The sequence below is a fragment of the Acartia tonsa genome, chromosome 12, assembly GCF_053477335.1.
Source record: "Acartia tonsa isolate MP-2025a chromosome 12, ASM5347733v1, whole genome shotgun sequence".
Classification (NCBI taxonomy): domain Eukaryota; kingdom Metazoa; phylum Arthropoda; class Copepoda; order Calanoida; family Acartiidae; genus Acartia; species Acartia tonsa.
The window spans coordinates 1,367,168-1,394,342 of NC_137271.1; the positions used below are offsets into that span (position 1 = coordinate 1,367,168).

The following is a 27,175-nucleotide window of genomic DNA, read 5'->3' on the forward strand; positions in this document are numbered from 1 at the left end:
TGAAAACCATTAAATGTTATTTTCTGGAATAAAATGCCCCACTTCAATGAAGAAAATAAGATATTGATGATTCATTTCTGACAAGCGCAAGTGGGGTAATTAAATTTAGCCAATAATATTTTATTTTAATTAAAAAAATACAATTTGTAAGTTTGTAAAAACACTTCTTATTACTATTCCAATGCAGCTAAAAAAATGGTCGAATATTGGGTTGAATGAATGGATATACTGTATACATGGATATTATGACAGTTGGAAACATTGTCGTCAATTTAGGTTGCTAACATTGACAACATTTATCGATCAGTTCCTTCATCCAGTAGGGGGGGGGGGGGGAGAGGATGGTTAAAGCAAATAAATTAGAGGTATAAAAATTTAAACTTGCTGCAAGTGTCACTTTATCAGAGTACTGGCGGCTACGCCCCTAGAGGCATCTAGTGGCACTTTAAATTTTTTTTTATATTTAAATATGCCTATGTTGCGTTTGACGTTTATGTTTCGTTGAATTCTCTTTGTTAAATCGAGAAACGTAAAAAAAAAATTTTTTTGTGATTTCTCTTAGGAGGGTGGTGGTACCCTCCCCCAAAATAGTTATAAACCTTCTCGGGACTATGAGAATCTACCCTGTTAAGGAGAACCCAATCGGATCAGCGGTTAGTGAGATCATTCCGTTCAAACAAACATACAGACACACAAATAGACATCCTGTTACTTTAGTATAAGGATATGAAAACCTAGTGCAACATTCAAGTAATAATATATCGATTGGTTGGATGAAATGTGTCAAAATTATGCAGTTTTTTTAACAGTTTTATGGACTTTTTTTCCTCCTTAGTTAAAATGCAGTAGGTAGGGTTTGCTACTTATCTAGTTTTAGCCAGGGATCTTAAGGGATAAGACAATGGCCGATAAATCAACAATGATGATACAAAAATCACCCCATTTGTAGATTACAATTAGTAGTTGAAAAATTAGTTTGGATACTAAACTGAATGAATCAACCAATTAAAATTCATTAAAAGTCCCCAAAGTTGTTAAGCCAGCATATAAGAAAACGTAATCATAAAACTTTGGGGACAAGTGTGATTTACAGTCCAATTATTTTGAATACTTTTGTATAGTATCTCTCTATCTGAACAACTAAGCTAAGAGAATGTTTTTTTTCTTCATGTTGTAGGTTTTTTTGTGTAGGTGTTTTAGTTTATGAGACTTTATCAATTAGGGAGTTGAATCCATTTTTATAGAAGCAGAAATATAATCTATGATTATGGTTTGGACCCTCTAAAACTGTAATCTACCCTTCCACTTTCCCCTCTCTTGGTAAAGATATCTTCAACGCCGATACGATTTTTGAAATATAAGATTCCACTTTTGTCTCTCTTGTTGAAGATATCTTCACCAAGAGAGGCAAAAGTGGAATCTTAAATTTCAAAAATCGTATCGGCGTTGAAGATATCTTCACCAAGAGTGGGGAAAGTGGAATCTTACATTTCAAAAATCGTATCGGCGTTGAAGATATCTTCACCAAGAGAGGGGAAAGTAGAATCTTACATTTCAAAAATCGTATCGACGTTGAAGATATCTTCACCAAGAGAGGGGAAAGTGGAAGGGTAGATTACAGTTTTAGAGGGTCCAAACCATAATCATAGATTATATTTTTGCTTCTATAAAAATGGATTCAACTCCCTAACTGTTTATGTATATTGTATATGTTTATATGTAGTTATTGATGTTTATACATTCAAGATATATACCTGAAATAGCACTATTATTAGTGGCTATACGCCCCCTAGAGGTCTCTAGGAGCACTTGATGTAAAGTTGGGGAGTATGGAATTCGACCTTCACATTTAGATTTTAGTTTTAAATATATATAATATTTTTAAATAGGAGGACAATTTTCATATGGGCGATTTATATTAGAAAGGTGTTGGTACCCTCCCCAAAATAGTTTTAAACCTTTCCATGACATATTAGAAGGAGTTGGTTCAGTAGTTAGCGAGATCCTTTCATACAAACAAACAGTCAGACAGACATACCCAATGACATCCTGTTACTTTTATATAAGGACTGTATTATCCATTTGTTTTTGTAACTGAGTAGCTACTATATAATGTACTTTGTCTAAACGTCCGTTCGTTTGTCTGTCTGTCTTAAATAATTTTTACTTTACTCTTTTCAAAATGTGTTCTATAGTAGGCTGCTTTCTTTGTTTATTTAGTTGTATAAAAAATCTTCGCTTTTAAAAACTTATTTAAACTAAAACATTGCTATTTAAATCATTTGCTAGAATGTATGTTAACCTTTTTTGATTAGGTTTACCCTATTTAGAACTACATAGATTTTAATATTTTGATTAGATAATGGATATAATATAGTTGGATATTATTACAGGGGAAAAATTGTCGTCAATTTAGGTTTCATATTCCCCTGTCATTTATTGGTCAGTTCGTTAATTTATTTAGAGAGGAGGGTATGGGCAAAGGGAGAGATTTTAGCCAGCTACAAGTTTCACTTTATTAGAATACATGGATCATGGAAAGAAAACAAAGTCATTCCTAATTAGGACAGAAGTCACTGGAAATTGGTCTAAGGAAGGCTACCTATGTCCTTCATCTAACAAAATCTAACTTAAGGGAGGTGACTTATGTCCTTTGTCTAACAAATTCTTACATTAGGAAGGCTGCTTATGTCCTTCATCTTGCAAAACATAGCTTCTCTTTCCTTCACATAGCAAAACCTCACAAAACATAGCATTTTTGTCCTTCACATAGCAAATTCTTGCAAAACATAGCAAATTCTTGCAAAACATAGCAAATTCTTGCAAAACATAGCAAATTCTTGCAAAACATAGCAAATTCTTGCAAAACATAGCAAATTCTTGCAAAACATAGCAAATTCTTGCAAAACATAGCAAATTCTTGCAAAACATAGCAAATTCTTGGAAAACTTAGCTTTTTTGTCCTTCACATAGCAAATTCTTGCAAAACATAGCAAATTCTTGCAAAACATAGCAAATTCTTGCAAAACATAGCAAATTCTTGCAAAACATAGCAAATTCTTGCAAAACATAGCAAATTCTTGCAAAACATAGCAAATTCTTGCAAAACATAGCAAATTCTTGGAAAACATAGCAAATTCTTGCAAAACATAGCAAATTCTTGCAAAACATAGCAAATTCTTGCAAAACATAGCAAATTCTTGCAAAACATAGCAAATTCTTGCAAAACATAGCAAATTCTTGCAAAACATAGCAAATTCTTGGTAAACTTAGCTTTTCTGTCCTTCTCATAGCAAATTCTTGCAAAACATAGCAAATTCTTGCAAAACATAGCAAATTCTTGCAAAACATAGCAAATTATTGGAAAACTTAGCTTTTTTGTCCTTCACATAGCAAATTCTTGCAAAACATAGCATTTATGTCCTTTACATAGCTAAATCTTTCAAAATGCAGCTTTTCTGTCCTAAACATTGCTAAATGTTGCAAAATGTAGCATATTCTTGCTATTTAGACCACCCATTCCTGGGATCTTAAGCTTCAGACAGGAAAACCTTTCTGTTTGGTTATTGAATTGATAGGATTTCAGAACAATGATATTAATTTTGAGGTTTTATAACTCTGAATTTTTTCATCCATTTAAAATAGCCAGATTTTTGTTAATAAATGTGAAAACTAAAAATGCTTTTAAATTTAATGATCAACTAACTGCTATGCTAGAGACATATTAATGGAAAGAGGGGAAAGTCTCCCCACCCTAATTTTTATTTCATTTTTCTAGGGCAATTTCTCTTAAGAATGTGGTAGTACTCTTCCCCCAAATAGCTTTAAACCTTTATTGGTCTCATACGAAGATAAATTGTAAAAGAACCATACAATTACTATAATAGCATAGTAAAAAAATATATTTTTTTAAAAGATAGCTTTTTATAATAAAGAAATAAGTAAAAAAAAAACTGTTTGGCTAGGTGGCTAGTTGGGCGTTTACGGCATGGGTCGGAACACACACAAAGACCATAGACTATGTATGCTTAGATTTGTAGGAATTTTGATTTATTGTTGCCTGTTGGTGTTTTATTTTAAACTATCGGCTACGCTCCTAGAGGTCTCCAGGGGTACTTGAGGTGGATGTGGTTTGGATTTAACCCTTCCATTTTTATATTATTTTTAAAATGAAAAAGCAAAAAACAAATTACTCCTCCCCCATTTTTCATTCGATTTTTTAAAGGGTTATTTTTTCAAGGAACGGTTTATCTTAGGAGGACGGTGGTACCCTTCCCTAGAATAGCAATAAACCTACCCATGTCCTGTAAGAAGCTACACTATGAAAGTGAACCATATCGGTTCAGCGGTTCCTGATTATTTTTTTTCTTAAAATCTTTTATATTACACTAGCGGCTTCGCCCCTAGCCTCTAGGGGCTTGGGCACCAAGAGGTTTGATCAAACCAAAATTTTGTATTTAAGATTTTAAAAAAGAATGTAAAAAAAAAATTTCTTGGGGGGGTAGTCCAGCCCACTATTTTAATTTTAGTTTTAAAAAGAAAAAAAAATTAGGGGGGTTGGGGATGTCCCACCCCCTAAGAAAATAGTTATAAACCTTCCCGGGACCTATGAGAAGCTACCCTGTAAAGGAGAACCCGATCAGTTCAGCGGTTAGCGAGATCCTTCGCTACAAACAAACAGACGGACATCGTTCTACTTTGTATTATAGATATTCTATATTTATAAATTGTCTTTAATGTTAAACATTTTTGACCCATGCCGTCACATAAAAATCACGCCAAAATCAGGAATTAAAAGGGATAACACAATGGATGATAAATCAATTTACATAATTAATTAAATAAAAAGTCTCCAAAATGTTGAGCCCATAAATGAGAAATTGTTAAGATAAAACTTTGGGTACTGTGTAATAATCCAAGTAGTGAGTTTACATTGAGCTGCTTATTACACTGGTCTCCAAAGTTTTATAGTAACGTTTTCTTATTCGTTGGCTTAATCTTAGGGAAATATAATTGAATTTTTATTGGTTGGTACATTAAAATGAGTGTCTTGTCCATTAACGATTCAACCACTAATCATAACTTATAGAAGGGATAACTTTATGTTTAATCATTGAGGATTTACATCAACTTATTGGCAATTGAATATCATTTTAGATCCCTGTTAATAGTAAACGATTCAACCACTAATTATAACTTACAGAAGGGATGATTTTATGTTTAATCATTGAGGATTTACATCAAATTATCGGCAATTGTCTTATCCCTTTAGATCCCTGTAAATAGTACGTTTTGCGAAATGGACATTATAATACTACTATATGGGGGGATGACCAATAACAGAGCTAAAGAAATGTTAATTTTCGGAATTTTTTACAATTAAATATATATGTTGAAAAGTTATAAGGGATTATAAATTTTCTTAGTATTCATATTAATTAATACCAAAAAAATAAATTAGAATATTTCTTAATTTCAAAACTTTGTGTGATTAGATTTTAGTATTGGTAATTAACCAACCCCAGGTCGTGTTGGGTCAAAAGTCATAAGGATGGCTCAATTTTGGAATTGATAAGCACGCTATCTTATTGACATAGAATTACATAGAAAAGTTGTCGCCAAATTAAGTTGCTAAGTTCTGTATTGATTCCCGTTGATATTATAACAGGAGAAAATTTTGGTTGCAATTTCTCTTCGATTTTATTTTGTGGACCATTTATTCAGTAAGAGAAGAGGGAATAGGTTAAAAGAATTGGGTGGGGGAGATCGTTATTTTAGCCCACTAGAGAGTTCACTTTATTATAGAACATGCAAATCTCGTGTAAGATCCAAGTAATAATAAATCCATTGTGATGAATTAAAAATTAAAAAAAAAACTTTGAAAATTGACCCACTCTAATCTTCATAGACCATACTTCGCGACAGCGGACGGCATGATGTGTCAAGTTTTTTCTTCTTATTTTGAAAAGCTAGCTTTTACACAAGAACATATATTTTACTATCCTTATAATAAAAGTAACAGGATCTGTGTCTGTCTATCTGTATGTATATCTCGTTAACTTCTGAACTTATAGGGTTCTGGACTTAGTTTAGCTTCTTATTAGTTCTGGGATAGGTTATAGGTATAGGTACCACCCTCCCAGGAGAATTCACCCCTAGTAAAAATTAACCCCCCCCCCCCAAAAAAAAAAGGTCTCTAGGGGCAGAGCAGCTAGTAGATCATTAAATTTAAAAGCATTTTTAGTATTCACATTTATTAACAAAAAGCTGGCTATTTTAAATGGATGAAAAAATTCAGAGTTATAAAACCTCAAAATTAATATCATTGTTCTGAAATCCTATCAATTCAATAACCAAACAGAAAGGTTTTCTTGTTTGAAGCTTAAGATCCCAGGAATGGGTGGTCTAAACAGCAAGAATATGCTACATTTTGCAACATTTAGCAATGTTTAGGACAGAAAAGCTGCATTTTGAAAGATTTAGCTATGTAAAGGACATAAATGCTATGTTTTGCAAGAATTTGCTATGTGAAGGACAAAAAAGCTAAGTTTTCCAATAATTTGCTATGTTTTGCAAGAATTTGCTATGTTTTGTAAGAATTTGCTATGTTTTGCAAGAATTTGCTATGTTTTGTAAGAATTTGCTATGTTTTGCAAGAATTTGCTATGTTTTGCAAGAATTTGCTATGTTTTGCAAGAATTTGCTATGTTTTGCAAGAATTTGCTATGTTTTGCAAGAATTTGCTATGTGAAGGACAGAAAAGCTAAGTTTTCCAAGAATTTGCTATGTTTTGCAAGAATTTGCTATGTTTTGCAAGAATTTGCTATGTTTTGCAAGAATTTGCTATGTTTTCCAAGAATTTGCTATGTTTTGCAAGAATTTGCTATGTGAAGGACAGAAAAGCTAAGTTTACCAAGAATTTGCTATGTTTTGCAAGAATTTGCTATGTTTTGCAAGAATTTGCTATGTTTTGCAAGAATTTGCTAAGTTTTGCAAGAATTTGCTATGTTTTGCAAGAATTTGCTATGTTTTGCAAGAATTTGCTATGTTTTGCAAGAATTTGCTATGTTTTGCAAGAATTTGCTATGTGAAGGACAGAATAGCTAAGTTTTCTAAGAATTTGCTATGTTTTGCAATATTTTGCTATGTTTTGCAAGAATTTGCTATGTTTTGCAAGAATTTGCTATGTGAAGGACAGAAAAGCTAAGTTTTGCAATGTTTTGCTATGTGATGGACCAAAAAGCTATTTTATGCAAGATTTTGCTATGTGAAGGACCAAAAAGCTATGTTTTGCAATATTTTGCTATAATAAGGACAGAAAGGCTAAGTTTTGCATTATTTTGCTATGTGATGGACCAAAAACCAATTTTATGCAAGATTTTGCTATGTGAAGGACCAAAAAGCTAGGTTTTGTTAGGTGAAGGGAGGCTACTTATGTCCTCAATCTTGCAAAATCTTTGTTAAGGGAGGCAATTTATGCCCTTCATCTAACAAATTCTCACTTCAGGAAGGCTACTTATGTCCTTCCTAGGAAGGTGACTTCTGTCCTAATTAAGGAATGACTTTGTTTTCTTTCCATGATCCGAATACATTATAATCTGGCGTAAGATTCATGTAATAACATATCCATTATGATTAGCTACATAAACTAAAGGTGCAACTTGGTCTCTGCAACTTAAAAGCTCGAAAACGGTAAGATTATGTTAGTAAGTAGCGAATCAAAAACAGACAAACAATATCTGAACAACAGATCTAAAGTGTTTTACTCTAATATCTGAACCCTAACGTTTAACGAATTTTCGCCTATAAGTCAGTCAAAGTCATATTTTGCTCCCTTCCCCCTTTATTTTTACTTTAACAACTCAATTTTTCAGTTGCTAATGTCTCATTCGATACCCTCAAGCCCTAGACTGTTTAATGATCTTATAGGATAAACAGACAGACATAAACACACACACACACATACACACACATAGACATCCTACTACTTTATAATCTTTGGTGTGTTACAGAAGCATGACTATATCAGTTCTGCTGTTAGCAAGATCCTTTGGTACACACAGACATACAAACAGAAATACATCCTATTACTTTATTATTATTTTTTTCAGTTGCACGATGTCTCACTCGATACCCTCTAGCCCTAGCCTGACCACGAGATCTGGAAGCTCCACCAGAGGTCAAAAGGTAAAATCTTTTTTTTCTTACAGACATTAAATCAAGTTCTGATCATTTTTTGCGCATATAAAATTTACGAATTGATAGAAATTAGGTAGAATTTAAATATTCTCAACGTTTATATTAGACATTTTCCTATATGACAAAATCCTTTTATGTAATGCAAATTACCTTTTATCTAAATTTTTTACTGCTAAGTCCTAGGACGAAAAATGTTTAGGCGAATCATTTTTATAAGCATAGTAAATGTATTCTTACATTTACAAAGTACTTAGAATCGACAGTGTTTTAAGGATCTAAGGGGATAAGACAATGACCTATAAATTGATGTAAATCCCCAATGATGATACCAAAATTACCCCGTATTTTCTTTGACTTTTTTAGCTGTCATCCTAAAACCACACTGAAATGTCTGTGTGAGAAGGACATTGATGCAAATTTCCAATCATGATAAACAAAATTACCTCTTCGGTAGATTAAATTATTCGTTTAAAGTTTCAACACTAATAGGTTGAATTAATCTTTTACTAATTTTTAAGCCAATGAATACAGAGCTCATTTTAAAAACTTTGGGTACCACTGCAAGTAACACTCCTATGTCCCCTCCCTCCCTAATAAAGGAAAACATCTATCCATCATCTTTAATACAATAAAAAATATTTTGATCCCAACAATCTATTAAAATAATTGGTAAAAAAGTTTTGACATTTCTAGTTTGAATTATCCTTTAAATGAATAAGAGTGTCCAAAGTTTTAAGCCAATGAATCAAACCTTATTTATAAAACAATACTTGTTTAACCCCTTACAGTCGGGCCCCTTGCCGCACCTTAATCAGTCGAGGGGGGGGGGGGGCGTTTAACGCCCCCCCCATGTTATCTCAGTTCCTATTAGAGCTAAAGGGCTAAATTTTTTTGTGTAAGTCCCCTGTGTTATGATGAATTTCCGACCTTAAATAAGTCAAGGTCAATTTTCGCTTCCTTCACCCTTTTATTTAACAACCTTTGTTTTTAGGTCCTTTTATACTTAAAAATTTCAAACGGCTTTAATTTTTTTATTTTTAAAGCTAGAATAAAAATTTTTTTGCAGAAAATGTTAATCTTTATGTAAATTTTATATTTCAAATATCAAAATATAAATTTCAGCGGCCGCAGCTGTACTTAGCAGCTGCCAGCCGCCGCAGTCGGCGGTCGGCGGGAAAACGGCGGCGGATCTTAATGAAATTTTAATACGTTATGTAGACATGTAAGAAAAGTTTAAGTTTAAAATTTTAAGTCTCTAAGTCAAAAATTGCGGCCACAGGAGCCATTTAAAGATTTCTGGAGACCTGGAGGATCAGGACCAGCAGGATCATACCTGGAACCTGAAATTGACTTGAACACCTGTATTTAATATGAGGATGTATTAATAGAGGATATTTTAGTATTTTGGTAAGATAAAATGCTTTTTTTAAGTCAAAAAAATATTTTTGCTCCTTACCTGGATGACCCTGCCAGGTTTACTGGCATCCTGTGCCCGCCAGGATGGAGATATTCAAAAAATTCCAACTCTCAGTTATGTGTCATACCCAAATTTAAAAAGTCACGCAGTTTGGGCTCTTTATCTTTCACACATAGAAAATAAGATAGAAAAAACCGGATGGGGGGGCGTTCAACGCCCCCCCCCCCCCCGACCGTTAAGGGTTAAATTAGCCTTTAATTAGATAATGTGCCCAAAGTTTTTAGCCAACAAATAAGAAAAACTTTGGGTACCACTGCATTTAACACTCCTATGTCCCCTCCCTCCCTAATAAAGAAACACATCGATCCATCATGTTTAATACAATAAAAATGTTTTGATCCCAATAATCTATAAAAATTAATGGCAGAAAAGATTAGACCCTACTAGTTTGAATTAGCCTTTAATTAATCAAAGTACCCAAAGTTTTAAGCCAACAAATAAGAAAAACTTTGGGTACCACTGAAATCAACAATCCTATGTCTCCTTTCTCCCTGCTGAAAAGAACACATATATCTATCATATTTAATACAATAAAAATGTTATGATCCCAACAATTTATTAAAATTAATGGCAGAAAAATTTGGACACTTCTAGTTTGAATTATCCTTTAAATGAATAAGTGTATCCAAAGTTTTAAACCAATGAATAAAACTTTATTTATAAAACAGTACTTGTTTAAATTAGCCTTTAATTAGCTAAAGTACCCAAAGTTATAAGCCAATAAAAAAGAAAAACTTTGGGTACCACTGCATTTAACAATCCTATGTCCCCTCCCTCCCTAATAAAAGAACACACCTATCAATCATGTTTAATACAATAAAAATGTTTTGATCCCAACAATTTATTAAAATTAATGGCAAAAAAGTTTGGACACTACTAGTTGAATTATTCTTTATAAAACTTTGGGTACCACAGCAATTAACAATCCTATGTCCCCTCCCTCCCTAATAAAGAAACACAACTATCCATCATGTTTAATACAATAAAAATATTTTGATCCCAACAATTTATTAAAATCAATGGCAGAAGTGTTTGGACACTACTAGTTGAATTATTCTTTATAAAACTTTGGGTACCACTGCATTTGACACTTCTATGTCTCCTCCCTCCCTAATAAATGAATACATCAATCCATCATGTTTAATACAATAAAAATGTTTTGATCCCAACAATCTATTATAATTAATGGCAGAAATGTTTGGACTCTACTAGTTTGATATATCCTTTAAATTGATTAAAGTAATCAAAGTTTTAGGTCAACAAATAAGACCTTATTTATAAAACAGTACTAGTTTAAATTACACTTTAATTATTTAAAGTACCCAAAGTTTTAAGTCAACAAATAAGAAAAACTTTGGGTACCGCAGCATTTAACAATCCTATGTCCCCTCCCTCCTTAATAAAGGAACACATCTATCCATCATGTTTAATACAATAAAAATATTTTGATCCCAACAACAACTTTTTTTTCTTCACAACCATTCAAAATCAAAACAATGGACTAAGCCAATGGATTTACAATACGTTGATGTAGTGACAATGCAAAATTTGTCGGCAATTTAGGTTGCTATTATTTATAGGTCAGTTGGTTCAATAGAAGGGGATGGGATAAAGTGGCTATTTTAGCAAGCTGCGAGTATTACTTTATTAGAGTAAATAAAAATCTGGTGAAACATCCAAGTAATAATATATCCATTGGAGTGAGCAAGTAAAAGAGGATTTAACTCTCTTTTATGTCAAAGCATTACATATAGATAGATAGATTGATTCAACATGGATAATTTGATGTAAATCCTCAATGATGTCACACAAAATTACCCCTTCTTTAACGCTTAACTGACAGCAAACCTGGCAGGGTCGTCAAGGTAAATAGCAAAAATAGTTTTTGCCTTAAACAAAGCATTTTTTCTTACCAAAATACTAAAATATTCTCTAGTAGTAATTCCCTATATTCAATTTTTGACTAAGAGACTTCAAATTTTAAACTTATGATATCTATTTATCCAACTATCTATCTATCTATATGTATAAATGTTTATTAAATTACACCTTAACAATGTCTCGTAAATATTTACTGGTATATTGATTGTTCTGTATGTCTATCTATCCAACTATCTATCTAATTATCTATCCATCCAGCTATCTATCTATCTGTATGAATGTTTATTGAATTACACCTAAACAATTTCTTGTAAATATTTATATAATATAGATTGTTCTATATGTCTATTTATCTATCTATCTTACTATATATCTATTTATCTATCTACCTATCTATCTATCTATCTATCTATCTATCTATCTATCTATCTATCTATCTATCTATCTATCTATCTATCTATCTATCTATCTATCTATCTATCTATCTATCTATCTATCTATCTATCTATCTATCTATCTATCTATCTATCTATCTATCTATCTATCTATCTATCTATCTATCTATCTATCTATCTATCTATCTATCTATCTATCTATCTATCTATCTATCTATCTATCTATCTATCTATCTATCTATCTATCTATCTATCTATCTATCTAACCAACTAGCTATCTATCTATATAACTATATATCTATCCATCTATTTGTATGAATGTTTATTGAATTACACCTAAACAATGTCTTGTAAATGTCCCTTTCTTTTTGCAAAACAAGCACACTAATATCCATAGAAACATTATCTGTCCGAATAAAAGTAATCATATCCTGTAATATAAAGTAGTAAGGTTATTTTGTCTGAAGCATAGGATCACAAAAAATGGTGGTCCGAAATAGTTTACTGGAAATCTTTGTCTTGTGGTGGTTTTAGGCTATTTTTCTGACCTCACATTCGCAATCCCCTAGAGGCTAAAGGACAAAGTAATGAATAAGGGACGGAAGAATGGACGTTTAACTAAATTATCCCTACTACATCAAAATTATTGGCGGAAATTATTTGATTATGTTAATTTTACAACCCTGCCAAAATATTTTTTATAACAATATATTTGTTTAGTTATTGTATTCGATATATTATTACTTGAATGTTGCACCCCTAACTGAAAAATCGAATTGACCAATTAACCAATGAATGAGGTCATATTAGTAAGCTAAATTTTCGACAATTTTTTCCTAGTCAATACTTATATCCTATATCCAACCATTGTTATACTATCACGGGACTGGCACTATTCTGTTAGCAATGAGATAGACATCCCTCTGTTAAAAGCTTAAGAACACATAAGACTGACTAACGGATAAAATCAAGTCATATCAGAGTAGCTTCGCTACCCCGAAAAAAAGATTATTTGCAAGATTGCAGTGATGTGCATAAAAATTGCAATCATTTTGCGCCAATTTTTAACTTTAAAGTTGTTTGTACATTTGAAGATATTGTTATCTTTAGCGAACTTTAAGTGATTTTTCTTCATAGCATTGCAGAAAGACAGACAGACAAAGTAAGTTGTAAAAATGTAGTATAATTTGGGGATATTTTATTTGATAAGACAATGGCAGATAAATTGATGTACATTAGGGTGGGTCGATTTTGGACATTTTTTTTCTGAGGCCAAAGCGGGGATCTGCACTCAATTTATATAGATATAATACACCTCTGGATGATTTAAAATTTATCCTAAGTCTTAAAACCGCTGACGACCAGACATTCAATTGTATAGCTATTTGTAAATGGGAGTCAAAAATCTAAAAAACCTCTACAAATTGGACAATTCTCAATAAACCTTAAAATTGTTTGGTTTTTTAGTGATTTCTAAGGCTAAGAACGAGATATTTTGAAACGGACAAAAGTTCCTGATTCAGCTCCTCAAGGCCTTTCCAGGGAGCACCATGAAGCCATAGTTCAGATTTAAAAAAAATTTTGAATGTCGTCTTTGCATACTAATTAGTAATGAATTATATTTTTAAGTGGTCGTGTTCTAAAACTCAATTTTTTTAAATTCTTTTTCGGTCAGAAATGTTTTTAAGGTTAATTTTATCTGTTGCATATCCCCGCATTGTCTAATTCCGATATGAACCCACCCTAATGTACATCCCCAATAATGATACACATAATTAACCCTTTTATAGATTACAATGAGTGGTTAAAACGTTTGGACAATAAACTTAATGAACCAACCAATCAAAATTCATTAAAGTACCCAAAGTTGTTAAGTCAATAAATAAAAAAAGTTATTTAAAACTTTGGGGACAAGTTGTATTGATAGAACATCACCTTTGACTCAGATTGACAAAGTTTAAGAGTCACAGAGAATAAGATTTTTATCAAAAGAACGCATTCGACACTCTAAAAAATTATTTTACGTTGTTAAAAATTCGTGTTAGACTGTCCTATCAATTCCAAACTTTGATAAATTCTCTAATAGGTAGAAAACTTACCAGCCTTATAAACAAAAAGTCCATACCTTCATTTTAAAATTTTTGTTTTTTTATCTTACTAAACCAAATAATATATACTAAATAGTGATTCCTATGAAAAAAAGGCTTACTTTTATTAATATTGTCATCCTTTTTTAAAACTAGTATTTAGTTTATTTTTTTAATAGTTATGTTGAATGTACTGTAAATAAGTACAATGCTATAAATACACTAGACACATATAAAGAATTATTGCCAGATCTTAATTAGATATAAAAATAGATTGATCAAGCCTTATAGGAAAGGATAAATATGTAGATGTTCATCCCCAATGATGATACACAAAAATATCATTTGTGTAGAACGCAGTTAGTGGTTGACATATTTGGACACCCAACTTAATGAATCAACCAACCAAAAGTCAATTAAAGTCCTCAAAGTTGATAAGCCATTAAATAGAAAAAGTTTGGGGACTAGTGTAATAAACAGCTCAAAGCCCCCACGCTTTGTATAAATACTGTAGACACATAAAGAATTATTGCTAGATCTTAATTAGATATAGAAATAGATTGATCAAGCCTTATAGGAAAGGATAATTATGTAGATGTTCATCCCCTATGATGATACACAAAAATATCATTTGTGTAGATCACAGTTAGTGGTTGAAACATTTGGACACCCAACTTAATGAATCAACCAATCAAAATTCAATAAAAGTCCTCAAAGTTGATAAGCCATTAAATAGTTTGGGGACTAGTGTAATAAACAGCTCAAAGCCCCCACGCTTTGTATAAATACACTAGACACAAATAAAGAATTATTGCTAGATCTTAATTAGATATAGAAATAGATTCATCAAGCCTTATATGAATAGGATAAATATGTAGATGTTCATCCCCAATGATGATACACAAAAATATCATTTGAATAGATCGCAGTTAGTGGTTGAAATATTTGGACACCCAACTTAATGAATCAACCAATCAAAATTCAATTAAAGTCCTCAAAGTTGATAAGCCATTAAATAGTTTGGGGACTAGTATAATAAACAGGTCAAAGCTCCACCCTTTGTATAAATACACTAGACACACATAAAGAATTATTGCTAGATCTTAATTAGATATAGAAATAGATTGATCAGGCCTTATAGGAAAGGATAAATATGTAGATGTTCATCCCCTATGATGATACACAAAATTACCCCTTCTGTAGATTACAGTTAGTGGTTGAACGTTTGGACACTCAATTTAATGAATCAACCAATCAAAATTCAATTAAAGTCCTCAAAGTTGATAAGCCATTAAATAAAAAAAAAGTTTGAGGACTAGTGTAATAAACAGCTCAAAGCCCCCACCCTCTGTATAAATACACTAAACATATAAAGAATTATTGCTAGATCTTAATTAGATATAGAAATAGATTGATCAAGCCTTATAGGAAAGGATAAATATGTAGATGTTCATCCCCTATGATGATACACAAAAATATCATTTGTGTAGATCGCAGTTAGTGGTTGAAATATTTAGACACCCAACTTAATGAGTCAACCAATCAAAATTCAATTAAAGTCCTCAAAGTTGCTAAGCCATTAAATAAAAAAAGTTTGAGGACTAGTGTAATAAACAGCTCAAAGCCCCCACCCTCTGTATAAATACACTAGACACATAGAGAATTATTGCTAGATCTTAATTAGATATAGAAATAGATTGATCAAGCCTTATATGAATAGGATAAATATGTAGATGTTCATCCCCAATGATGATACACAAACATATCATTTGTGTAGATCACAGTTAGTGGTTGAAATATTTGGACACCCAATCTAATGAATCAACCAATCAAAATTCAATTAAAGTCCTCAAAGTTGATAAGCCATTAAATAAAAAAAGTTTGGGGACTAGTGTAATAAATAGCTCAAAGCCCCTACCCTCTGTATAACTGTCTAACTGTTTTTCTGTGTGTTTAATTAACACACTAGCAGAGCCTAAACTTTTTAACCAATAATTATTATCTACATAAGGGATAATTTTGTTTTATACCCAAGGGGAATTAAACTAAATCAAAGAATAGAAATATAGAAATAGATTGATCAAGCCTTATATAAAAGTAACATGATGTCTGTCTGTCTTTCTGTAAGTGTTAAATTAACACACTAGCTGATTTCAAACGTTTCAACCAATAATTAGTATCTATATAAGGGATAATTTTGTTTTTCATCCATGGGGAAGTAATAGATAGAGTAATAGATAGAAAATGGGATAAGACCATGGTTAATTAATAGATGTACATCCCCAATGATGATACACAAAACTAACCCTTTTGTAGATTACAGTTTGTTGTTGAAACGTTTAGACACTCAACAAAATGAACCAGCCAATCAAAATTTAATAAAATTCGCCAAAGCTCTTGATCCAGCGAAAACGTTTTTATAAAACTTTGGGGACTAGTGTAAAAAACATTCCCAATGTCCCCTCCCTCCCTGGTTTTAAATGACTTATGAAAGAAGACCAAATAAGCTGTGGGGGTTATAGGATATAGAATATGTGGATATATATGCAGGGGAAAATTTGTCGTCAATTTGGGTTGCTAATATTGCCTCCTTAAATCGTCCGTTCGTTCCTCCAGTAGGAGGGAAGGAGATGGTGTAAAGAGGATGAATGAGGGGTATCATAGCTTTAGCCAGCTGTGAGTATTACTATATTATAGTACATGAATATCTGGTGCAACATCCAAGTAATAATAAATCGATTGCAGGGGTCGACCTCTAGCTAGAGCATCTATTTAGTTCTATTTAATTCTAAACTTAATTTTAGATAATTCCTATTATGGGCTTACTATATCTCTCTCCTTCTCTCTCTCTCTCTCTCTCTCTCTCTCTCTCTCTCTCTCTCTTTCTCTCTCTCTCTCTCTCTTTCTTTCTCTCTCTCTCTCCTTCTCTCCTATCTATCTCTCTCTCTCTCTCCCTCTCTCTCTCTCTCTCTCTCCCTCTCTCTCTCTCTCTCTCTCTCTCTCTCTCTCTTTCTCTCACTCTCTCTCTGATAAATCAATCATTACATAATTATAAAGTGTAGTTAAATTTAAATCCAACTGACCTGTAGAGAGGTCTTGACCCCAGTGAACTAAAAGACAATGGCCGATAAATTGTAAAACAACCCCAATTATGATAAATAAAATTACCCCTTCTGTAGATTACAATAAGTGGTTGACATGTTGAGACACTCAACTTAATTTATCAGCAAATAAAAATTACCCAAAAGTCAACGATTAAGACAAACTGTGACAAGTATAATAAACAGTAAATTGTCTTGGCCCTGATTTTGGGATAGTATTCACCCAGCAGACCTAGAATGCACACAAGTTTAAAAAGTACCAGGGCAAATAAAAAATTAAAATTGGATATTAGAATACGTATATATATTGACAGGGGAATTTTGTATATAATTTATATTGCTAATATAGACTTCATTTGTTGGTTAGTTGATCCATTCAGTAGGAGTGGAGGGGATGGATGGGGGAGGATTATCATTCTTTTAGACAGCTGGGAGTATCACTTTGTACATAAAAATCTGGTGCAACATCCAAGTAATTATCTACAGATTAAACAAAATTGCTACCTCTAAAAGTTTGATTAATATAATGTTGTCAAAACCTTTTGTATTGTACATTTTAGCAAATAAATCTCTTTTAAAGTTTTCTCGAGCATCAATGAAAGTTCATAGTATGTGACGTACAAAATCGGAACCTGAATTAACTACCAAATTCATTTTGGTTTATCTATGTGTTTATCTAATTTTTGGGGTGGGTAAATTATTTAGCTTGCAATTATTGAGGGAGGGAGAGGACATTGGAGTGAAAATTATAATGGTACTCAAAGTTCTTTAACCATGCTATTCGTTGGCTAACAAAATTTGGGTACAAATGTCCTTAACTAAAATTTGTATCTTCATAACGGGTAATTTTGTTTATCATCATTGGTAAAATATGTTAACTTATCTTCCATTGTCTTATCCCTTATCATCCCTGATTTTCTGACACCTTCATCTTATTTGTTGGTTAAAAACTTTGGGTACTTTTATAAAAATTTTATTAGTTTGTATTTATTTTTTACAGGAGAGATCATTATGTTTATTATTTTAATTTATATCCATCAATTTATTGTCCATTGTCTTATCACTCAAGAATTCTAATTTTCTGACACCTTTAACCTCCCTCTCGTTACACTTATCTATTAATATACTAAACTATTTACTTTATTTTGATGGATTATCAGAGTTGCGATAATGTTAATGGATTTATTATTACTTGGATATTACACCAGATTATCATGTACTCTAATAAAGTTATACTTGTAGCTGGCTTAAATAACGATACCCCCTATAAATCCCCTTTACCCATCACCTCCCCTCCTGCTGGATGAACGAACTGACCAATAAATGATTTCCATATTAGCAACCAAAATTGAAGATAATTTTTCCCCTGTCAATATATCCACGCATATCCTATATATCCATTATTATCAGAGTTGCGATTACGTTATGATACCAAGTTTCAATTGTGATAGTTTATTCCAGAAGGAAGGGGACATTGGACTGATTATTAAACTAGTCTCCAAAGGTTTATCAAAACCTTTTTATTCTTCGTTAACTTGAGAACTTTGAAGACTTCTATTGAATTTGGATTGGTTGTTTTATTAAGTTGAGTGTCCAAATATTTCAACCACTAATTGTAATCTACAGAAGAAGTAATTTTGTGTATCATCATTGGGGATGTATAATAATTAATCAGCCATCGTCTTATCCCTTTAGATCCCTGGTTTATTCATAACTAATGGATGCGCCCCTAGTATCTAACTTTTCTTCATATTTATCGACATATATATCATTATTTTTGTTTTGCTATCTATCTATCCATCAATCTATTTATCTATTTATGATAAAGAGATAGGAGAAGTTACTACAAGATTAAATCTATCTATCTACTTTTATCTATTTATCTATCTATTTTTCTATCTATTTTTCTATCTATTTTGAGGAAAAGTAGATGGGAGAAGTTACTTCAAGAATAAATCTATTTATCTATCTATTTTTAGGATAAGGAGATAGGATAGGTTAGAATAATATCAAATCTATTTATCTACTTTTATCTATTTATCTATCTATATTTAGGATAAAGAGATAGAAGAGGTTACTACAAGATCAAATATATTTATCTATCTATATTTAGGATAAGGTTATAGGAGAACTTACTACAAGACTAAATCTATTTATCTACTTTTATCTATTTATCTATCTATTTTTAGGACAAGGAGATAGGAGAGGTCACTACAAGAATAAATCTATTTATCTACTTTTATCTATTTATCTATCTATTTTTAGGATAAAGAGATAGGAGAAGTTACAACAAGATTAAATCGCCTCGAACCCAATCAACATTCCAAGTATCGAAGAGGTAAGAAAACTAATTGTCAAGAATGGCTTAGAAACCGTTTAATATCCGTTGGATTATAAACGGTTTACAGCTATACTGAAAAAACCATGTATAGCATCTTATTACAGAGAGTGTTCCACACTATTAAAATAAAAATCTTAAGATTAACACCAGCCCCTCGGTGCTAACAAAATTGGTTTTAATCTTGTATTTTTTTTTAATATCCGCGGAAAGCTGTCTATAATACGATGTGATAAATAATTATTTATATGTACTGTCATTGTATAAGCAATTACAAACAATACAATATTAGCTCATAAATGTATTGAGAAGAAATACATACAATTTTGCAGATTTTATTTTAACATCCTCGGAAAACTGTCTATAATACAATGCGATAAATAACTATTATATTATATTATCCCAGAATCCTAAGGAATTACAAACAATACAATATTGGCTCATAAATGTATTGAGAATAAGGTATACATACAATTTGGCAGATTTTTGTTTTATTATCCGCGGAAAGCTGTCTATAATAGAATACGATGAATAACTATTATATTGTACTAACCCTGTATTCTAAGCAATTACAAACAATACAATATTGGCTCATAAATGTATTGAGAATTAGGTATACATACAATTTGGTAAATTTTTGCTTTAATATCCGCGGAAAGCTGTCTATAATACAATGCGATAAATAACTATTCCATTGTACTAACCCTGTATTCTAAGGAATTACAAACAATACAATATTGGCTCATAAATGTACTAAGATGGTATACATACAATTTTGCACATTTTTATTTTAATATCTGGGGAAAGCTGTCTATAATACGATGCGATAAAAAAATAATACATTGGCCAATCCCTGTATCCTAAGCAATTACAAACAATACAATATTGGCTCATAAATGTATTGAAAAGGTATACATATAATTTGGTAGATTTTTATTTAAATATCCGCGGAAAGCTGTCTATAATACGATGCAATAAATAACTATTAAATTGTCCTAGACCTGTAATCTAAGCAATTACAAACAATATAATATTGGCTCATAAATGTATTGAGATGGTATAAATATAATTTAGTGGATTTTTAAAAATTGCAATTTGTCTATAGGTAAAAAAATGTATTTGTTAAACTTTTTGATTGTTTAGGTATTAGATTTAATCTAGCATTAAATTATCTGTTATAAAGTAGTAAGTTTTTTTTTTGTCTGAAGATTAAGATTAACAATAAATGGATGTTTATAGTATTCAAATTCTTTTGTTTTGTAGGTGATTTCAACATAAAGTAGAAAGCTATCGTAATTATTAACATAAATAAACATAACTTTCATTTTTCATCAGATTTTTATTTACTCTGTTAAAGTTATGCTTGCAGTTGGCTAAAATAACGATACCCCCAATCCACTCCATTTATCTCCTCCCCTCCCCTACTACTGTATAATAAATAAGGTCAATATAAGCAAGCTTAACTGCCAACACATTTTCCCCTGTCAATATATCCACATATATCCTATATCCATTCAAATCTGCCATTCAAAATTTAAAAAAATAATAATTCTCCTAATTTGGCTGTTTTTAGAGAAAACTTGCTTTTTTTGAATGTACACTTTTCATGCATTACTGGTTAGCAATTAGTGGTAATTTGTTAACTCAACTACAATGTTATAATACCTATTATTAGCAGAGAGAGAGAGGGGACAGTGGGCTAATTATTACACTAGTCCCCAAAGTTTTATATTAACTTTCCTTATTCGTTGACTGACCAACTTTGGGGACTAAAGTGAATTTTGATTGGTTGATTTAATAGGTTGGATGTTCAATTGTTTCAACCTTTAATTGTAATCTACAGATGGGGTAATTTTGTGTATCATCATTGAGGATGTATTATTAGCTAAGGATCTAAAGGGATAAGACAATGGCCGACTAATTGATGTTTATCCCCAATATTAATACACAAAATTTTCTATTCTGTAGACTACAATTAGTGGTTGAAATGTATCAACATTCAATTTGATAAACAAACCAATCAAAATTTATTTTAAAGACCCCAAAGTTGTTATGCCAACGGATAATGACAGCTGTAGTCAATATTTTTACCGTCTCTAGTATGATATGCCATAGTAGTTGCGCGGGTTTACATAATTAGATAGTAAAAATAAAACAAAAAGCTGTGTGCTCGCTATTGTATTTCAATTTATTCATAATCGTGACCGAGTAATCAACTACAGAAATATGTAGATGGCGAGCTCTCAAACTAAATGCATTTTTAACATTATTTTCAGTTTTGGGTACCAATTTAAAGCAAGTGAATGCATTTATGTTAGACTCTAGAGCGATATGGTTCTCCTTTACAGTGAGCGCAGTGAGGTTTAGAAATAGACGGATCTTCTTACACAAAATGCAACGGCAAATGTTTTTGACTATTTTTATTTATTGGAAATATAATATTAGGTTTTTTATGTTTGTATTTAAGATCTCTTTAACCAATGAACAGCTTGAGTTCTCTATTTTGAAGAAAACTAACATGGGATGGTATAGTTTATTTCTATTCTAAATTCCTTTTTTTAGGGGCAATGCAATTAGTATGTCTTATATTGGTACCAAAATCTGTAAGAATGTAAAAAGTAATTGTGTTGTGTAAATTCATGTTTATGCATTTATCACCAAGAGAACCACTAGGGACAAAAATAAACTGGTTTTAGGACTGAAATTTTGAAACTTTTTTATAGAATTTTTACTAAATCAAACAATCAGTAAAAAAAGATGAAAATAACTAAGGTCTAGAAATAGGTAAACTAAAAGTTTTTTTTACCTCAATTTAGTCAAATGTGGATTAAAACAATAGAAACTCTTTTTAAGTAGCGAAGCTACTCTATTGTTTATTTTGTCTGTCCGTATGTCAGTTCATAATGTGATTTTCTCGTCTGATTTTTAAAGATCGGCCAGTATACAAATTACCTGATCGGTTATTCTGTCGGTCAAGATTCAAAAGACACAACCGGCTTTAATCCAGTGGAAATGAATTATTAGCCATACTAGAATAGTCATTTATATCATCGTATTATAGACAGCTTTCCGTGGATATTCAATGAAAAATTAAAACCAGTGTTGTAAGCTCGTTTGGCCCCCCCGGGTTAACAAAACTGGTATTAATTTTATTATTTTTATTTTAATATTTGTGAAAAACTTTCTTAAATACAATACGATACAAGATTTTTCGGTGTGGCTGAGAACCTGTTCTAATCCAGCGAATATTAATCGGTTTGTAAGCCATACTAGAAAAAGCCAAGAAAATGAATATAATTGAATAAAAATAAAAAATTTTTTTTGCTTGTAAAGAAGGTGTATCAACTTTTTTGCTTTTTATTTAAGATAGCTAGCCGGTTCTTTTAGTAAGTAGTAGATGTAAAATTTTTCATAGAATTCAGATATGCAATCGGTTTTTTTGTAGACCTCTTATTTTTGAAGTAATTTAAGTTTTTTAAAAAAATAATTAAGTCGGTTTTAAGGTACTAAAACGCAACAAAATAAAAGAAGAAAATGGCCAGTATGAACAAAAATAGTAAGATCTTTAATTTGACACCTTACTTTTAAAATTCTGTTGAGTAATTATTGAAAAAATCATTTTTTTTAATCTCGGTTTAATAAAAACTTTAAACCTAAATATTTTATCAAACAGACATAAAAAATATGGGTTCATATATACCTTTAGAATCAGAAAAATATTATGAATCCATTCTAAGCAAAATTGAAAAAAATTTAAAAAATTGTAATAAAAAATAAAAAGTTTATTTTAAGAATTGTAACTACTAAACTAGCCAATCACAAATCACGAAAATTGACGAATCGCAAAGCTTAACCTATAAAGTTAACCAATAGAATTGCCGAAAAAAAGGAAAACGTTCATACAATATATACAATAGATACTACAATAAATATAGTGATATTACAGAACATGTAAAGAATGAAAAATTATGAACAAATATGCATCAGTCTGTTTATAAACTTCAAAACAATGCAATTAAAAATACATTATTGCATGTTTCTTGTGTTTAAAAAATATCTGCTACACTGCATTGTCTTTTGTTTAGGTTTTGTTCAGGTTTTATTCAAGCTAACCCTTTAAAGCCGAAAATTATGATTCTTAAAATAAACTTATATGTTTTATTTTAGTTTTATAAAAGTTTTTCAATTTTGCTTAGAATGGATTAGTATTATTTTTCTCATTCTAAAAGTATTTATGAACACATACTTTTTATGCCTGTGAGAGGATATTTTTAATTTCAAAGTTTTGATTAATCCGAGGTTAACAAAATAGATTTTTTCAATAATTACTCAACAGAATTTTAAAAGTAAGGTGTCAAATTAAAGATCTTACTATTTTTGTTCATACTGGCCATTTTCTTCTTTTATTTTGTTGCGTTTTAGTACCTTAAAACCGACTTAATTATTCTTTTAAAAAACTTAAATTACTTCAAAAATAAGAGGTCTACAAAAAAACCGATTGCATATCTGAATTCTAGGAAAAAATTTAAATCTACTACTTACTAAAAGAACCGGCTAGCTATCTTAAATAAAAAGCAAAAAAGTTGATACACCTTCTTTGCATATTTTTTGCATATATGCATATATAATGAAGGGAGGGAGGGGACAATGGATTGGTTATTACAATAGTCCCCAAAGTTTTCTCATTTACTGCCTTAACAACTTTGGGGACTTTCAATGAATTTTGATTAATTGGTTCATTAAGTTGAGTGTCCAAACGATTCGACAACTAATTGTAATCTACAGAAAGGGTACTTTTGTGAATCTTAATTGGGAATCGGCCATTGTCTTATCCCTTTAGATTCCTGTATATGATGTATGTTTGTTTTTTTCTTGCATAGAAATTCAAAGTAAGTTTATAAAGATAAGCAGGGAGGGAGTGGACATTGGGATGTTTATTATACTAGTCCCCAAAGTTTTATAATAATGTTTTCTGATTTATTGTCCTTACAACCACAAGGACTGATTGAATTTCGATTGGTTGGTTCATTTAGTTAAGTGTCAAAACATTTCAACCACCAATCTACAGAAGGTGTAATTTTGTGTGTCATCATCGGAGATGTACATCAATTTAACTGCCATTGGCTTATCCCTTTAGATCCCTGGAAATAAGACATATTCACATGGAGCTTAAAGGATAAGACATTGGATAATAAATAAATGTACCCCCCAATTAAGATTCACGAAACTATTGGTGAAAAAGTTTTGACACCATTGTTTCTAAAACTTTGGATACCGGTAAACTTTTTCAGTTTCATTGTTTTCCCTTAGTTATTAATCGAATCGTATTATAGACAGCTATTTGCAGATACTGAAATAAAAATTTTAATTTCTAAACCAGTTTTGTTAGCCCAGAACGGCCTTGGGACCAGGATAACAAAACCAGTATTGGTTTTTATGATTTTTCATTTGAACATTTGTAGAAAATTGTCTGTAATACGAGGCTATACATGATTTTTCTGTATATCTGAGAACAGGTTCTAATGTAGCGGATATTAATCGGTTTAGAAGCCATACTGAAAAAAATACTTTATTGTAATTACATTGGTTAAGATTTAAGAATTCAAATGGCATACTTATGTAAATCAAGTAGTAGAGTTACACAGCCAGAATAATGGATATATTATTATTTGGATGTTGCACCAGATTTGCATGTACTCTGATTAAATTTATACTCGCAGCGGGCTAATATCACATTTGATACCCCCTACCCTCCTTCAATGGCATACTTATGTAAATCAAGTAGTAGAGTTACACAGCTAGAATAATGGATATATTATTACTTGGATGTTGCACCAGATTTGCATGTACTCTGATTAAAGTGATACTCGCAGCTGGCTAATACCCCATTTGATACCCCCTGCCCACATCCAATGGCATACTTATGTAAATCAAGTAGTAGAGTTACACAGCTAGAATAATGGATATAATATTACTTGGATGTTGCATCAGATTTTCATGTACTCTGATATAGTGATACTCGCAGCTGGCTAATACCACATTTGATACCCCCTACCCACCTCCTATGGCATACTTATTTAAATCAAGAAGTAGAGTTACACAGCTAGAATAATGGATATATTATTGCTTGGATGGTGCTCCACATTTTCGTGTACTCTGATATAGTGAAATTCGCAGCTGGCTAATACCACATTTGATACCCCCTACCCTGCCAATCTCCAATGGCATACTTATGTAAATTAAGAAGTAGGGTTACACAGCTAGACTATTGGATATATTATTACTTGGATGTTGCACCAGATTTTCATGTACTCTGATATAGTGATACTCGCAACTGGCTAATACCCCATTTGATACCCCCTGCCCACCTCATATGGCATACTTATGTAAATCAAGTAGTAGAGTTACACAGCTAGAATAATGGATATATTATTACTTGGATGTTGCACCAAATTTTCGTGCACTCTGATAAAGTGATACTCGCAGCTGGCTAAAATAAAGATACTTTTCATCCATCCTCTTTACACCATCCCCTCATGGATGAACGAACTGACCAATAGTCTGTTAATGAGGTCCATACTAGCAAACTACATTGCCGTCAATATATCCAAGTATATCATATATCCATTGCTAGAATAGATAGATTGAAAGATATAAACAGGGACCTAAAGGGATAAGACAATGGAAGTTAGATAAATTACAATGATAATGATGAATTAATCAGATAAATCATTCCCAGAAAAAATATTTTCCCCTCTTGTTTGAAATAGTTTAGGGTCTATTTTTCCCCAACCCTCCTTAGACTAAAAAAAACTTCGAAAAAGATTTATTTCCGATGGATTGGTACGGATCTAAGCCATACTGAAAACTCATGTATCGTTTTGTACTATAGCCTGTCTACTAAGAATATTATAAAAAGTCATAATATCAATACCCGTTTTGTTAGACCGGTTTTCGGCCTCTCGGGTTTAACAAAACTGTGTTTAACTTTAAAACTTTGTTTTTTTTTCAATATCCGCAGAGAGCTGTCTGTAACACGATGCGATAGAAAAATTGATCACCCTTTTTTTATTTTAGATGACGGTGAATCTGATGATGACTGCTGCAGACCAGGAACATTACACTTTTATACAGCATCTTCGCTCCTAACTTTACAAATATATAATAATTTTTCTCGTATTTATTTGAATCCGGTGGATAAGAACCGGTTCTTATCCATACGAAAAAACTATGTCTAGCATCGTATTATATCCAGTTTTCTACGAATATAAAAATGTACAATCATAAGATTAAAACCAGTTTTTTAGCCCGTGCCTTCGGTAACTTGGGACTAAAAAACTGGTTTTAAATTTATAATTGTACTTTCTATATCCGTGGAAAGCTGTTTATAATACGATGAGAGAAATAACTATTACCTTAACTTTACTTCAAATGTATTTCAAACACGAAGGGGTTAAGTTTGATCCTCGCTCGGCAGCCGTACGTTAGCTGCCTTTAAGCCTAAGGGAAATCAACCTTTTCCCATTTTTAAAATCAGCTTTAGGCAATATATCTTTTTTTAAATCAAAACAACCAAACTGGATAAAAATTTGATGCTTAGTCGCGGCTGACGCTCGGTTGCAAAGCAATTTTAAACCCAAAATTTATTCAATAAATGTCTGACCATTAATTGTGTAAAATTCGGTTATTACTGAATG

The 27,175-nt window shown here is 31.5% G+C and overlaps 1 protein-coding gene across 1 annotated transcript in view; it reads left to right on the top strand.

Moving 5' to 3' along the window:
- Nucleotides 1–27,175, top strand: part of LOC145334425 (uncharacterized) — a 165,005-nt gene that overhangs the window by 45,905 nt on the left and 91,925 nt on the right. Inside the window, exons 2-4 of the mRNA XM_080179879.1 lie at nt 8,112–8,187; nt 19,406–19,478; nt 26,556–26,654. Of these exons, the coding sequence (XP_080036005.1) occupies nt 8,119–8,187; nt 19,406–19,478; nt 26,556–26,654 (241 nt within the window). The 5' untranslated portion in view covers nt 8,112–8,118. The remainder of the gene's footprint in view (nt 1–8,111; nt 8,188–19,405; nt 19,479–26,555; nt 26,655–27,175) is intronic.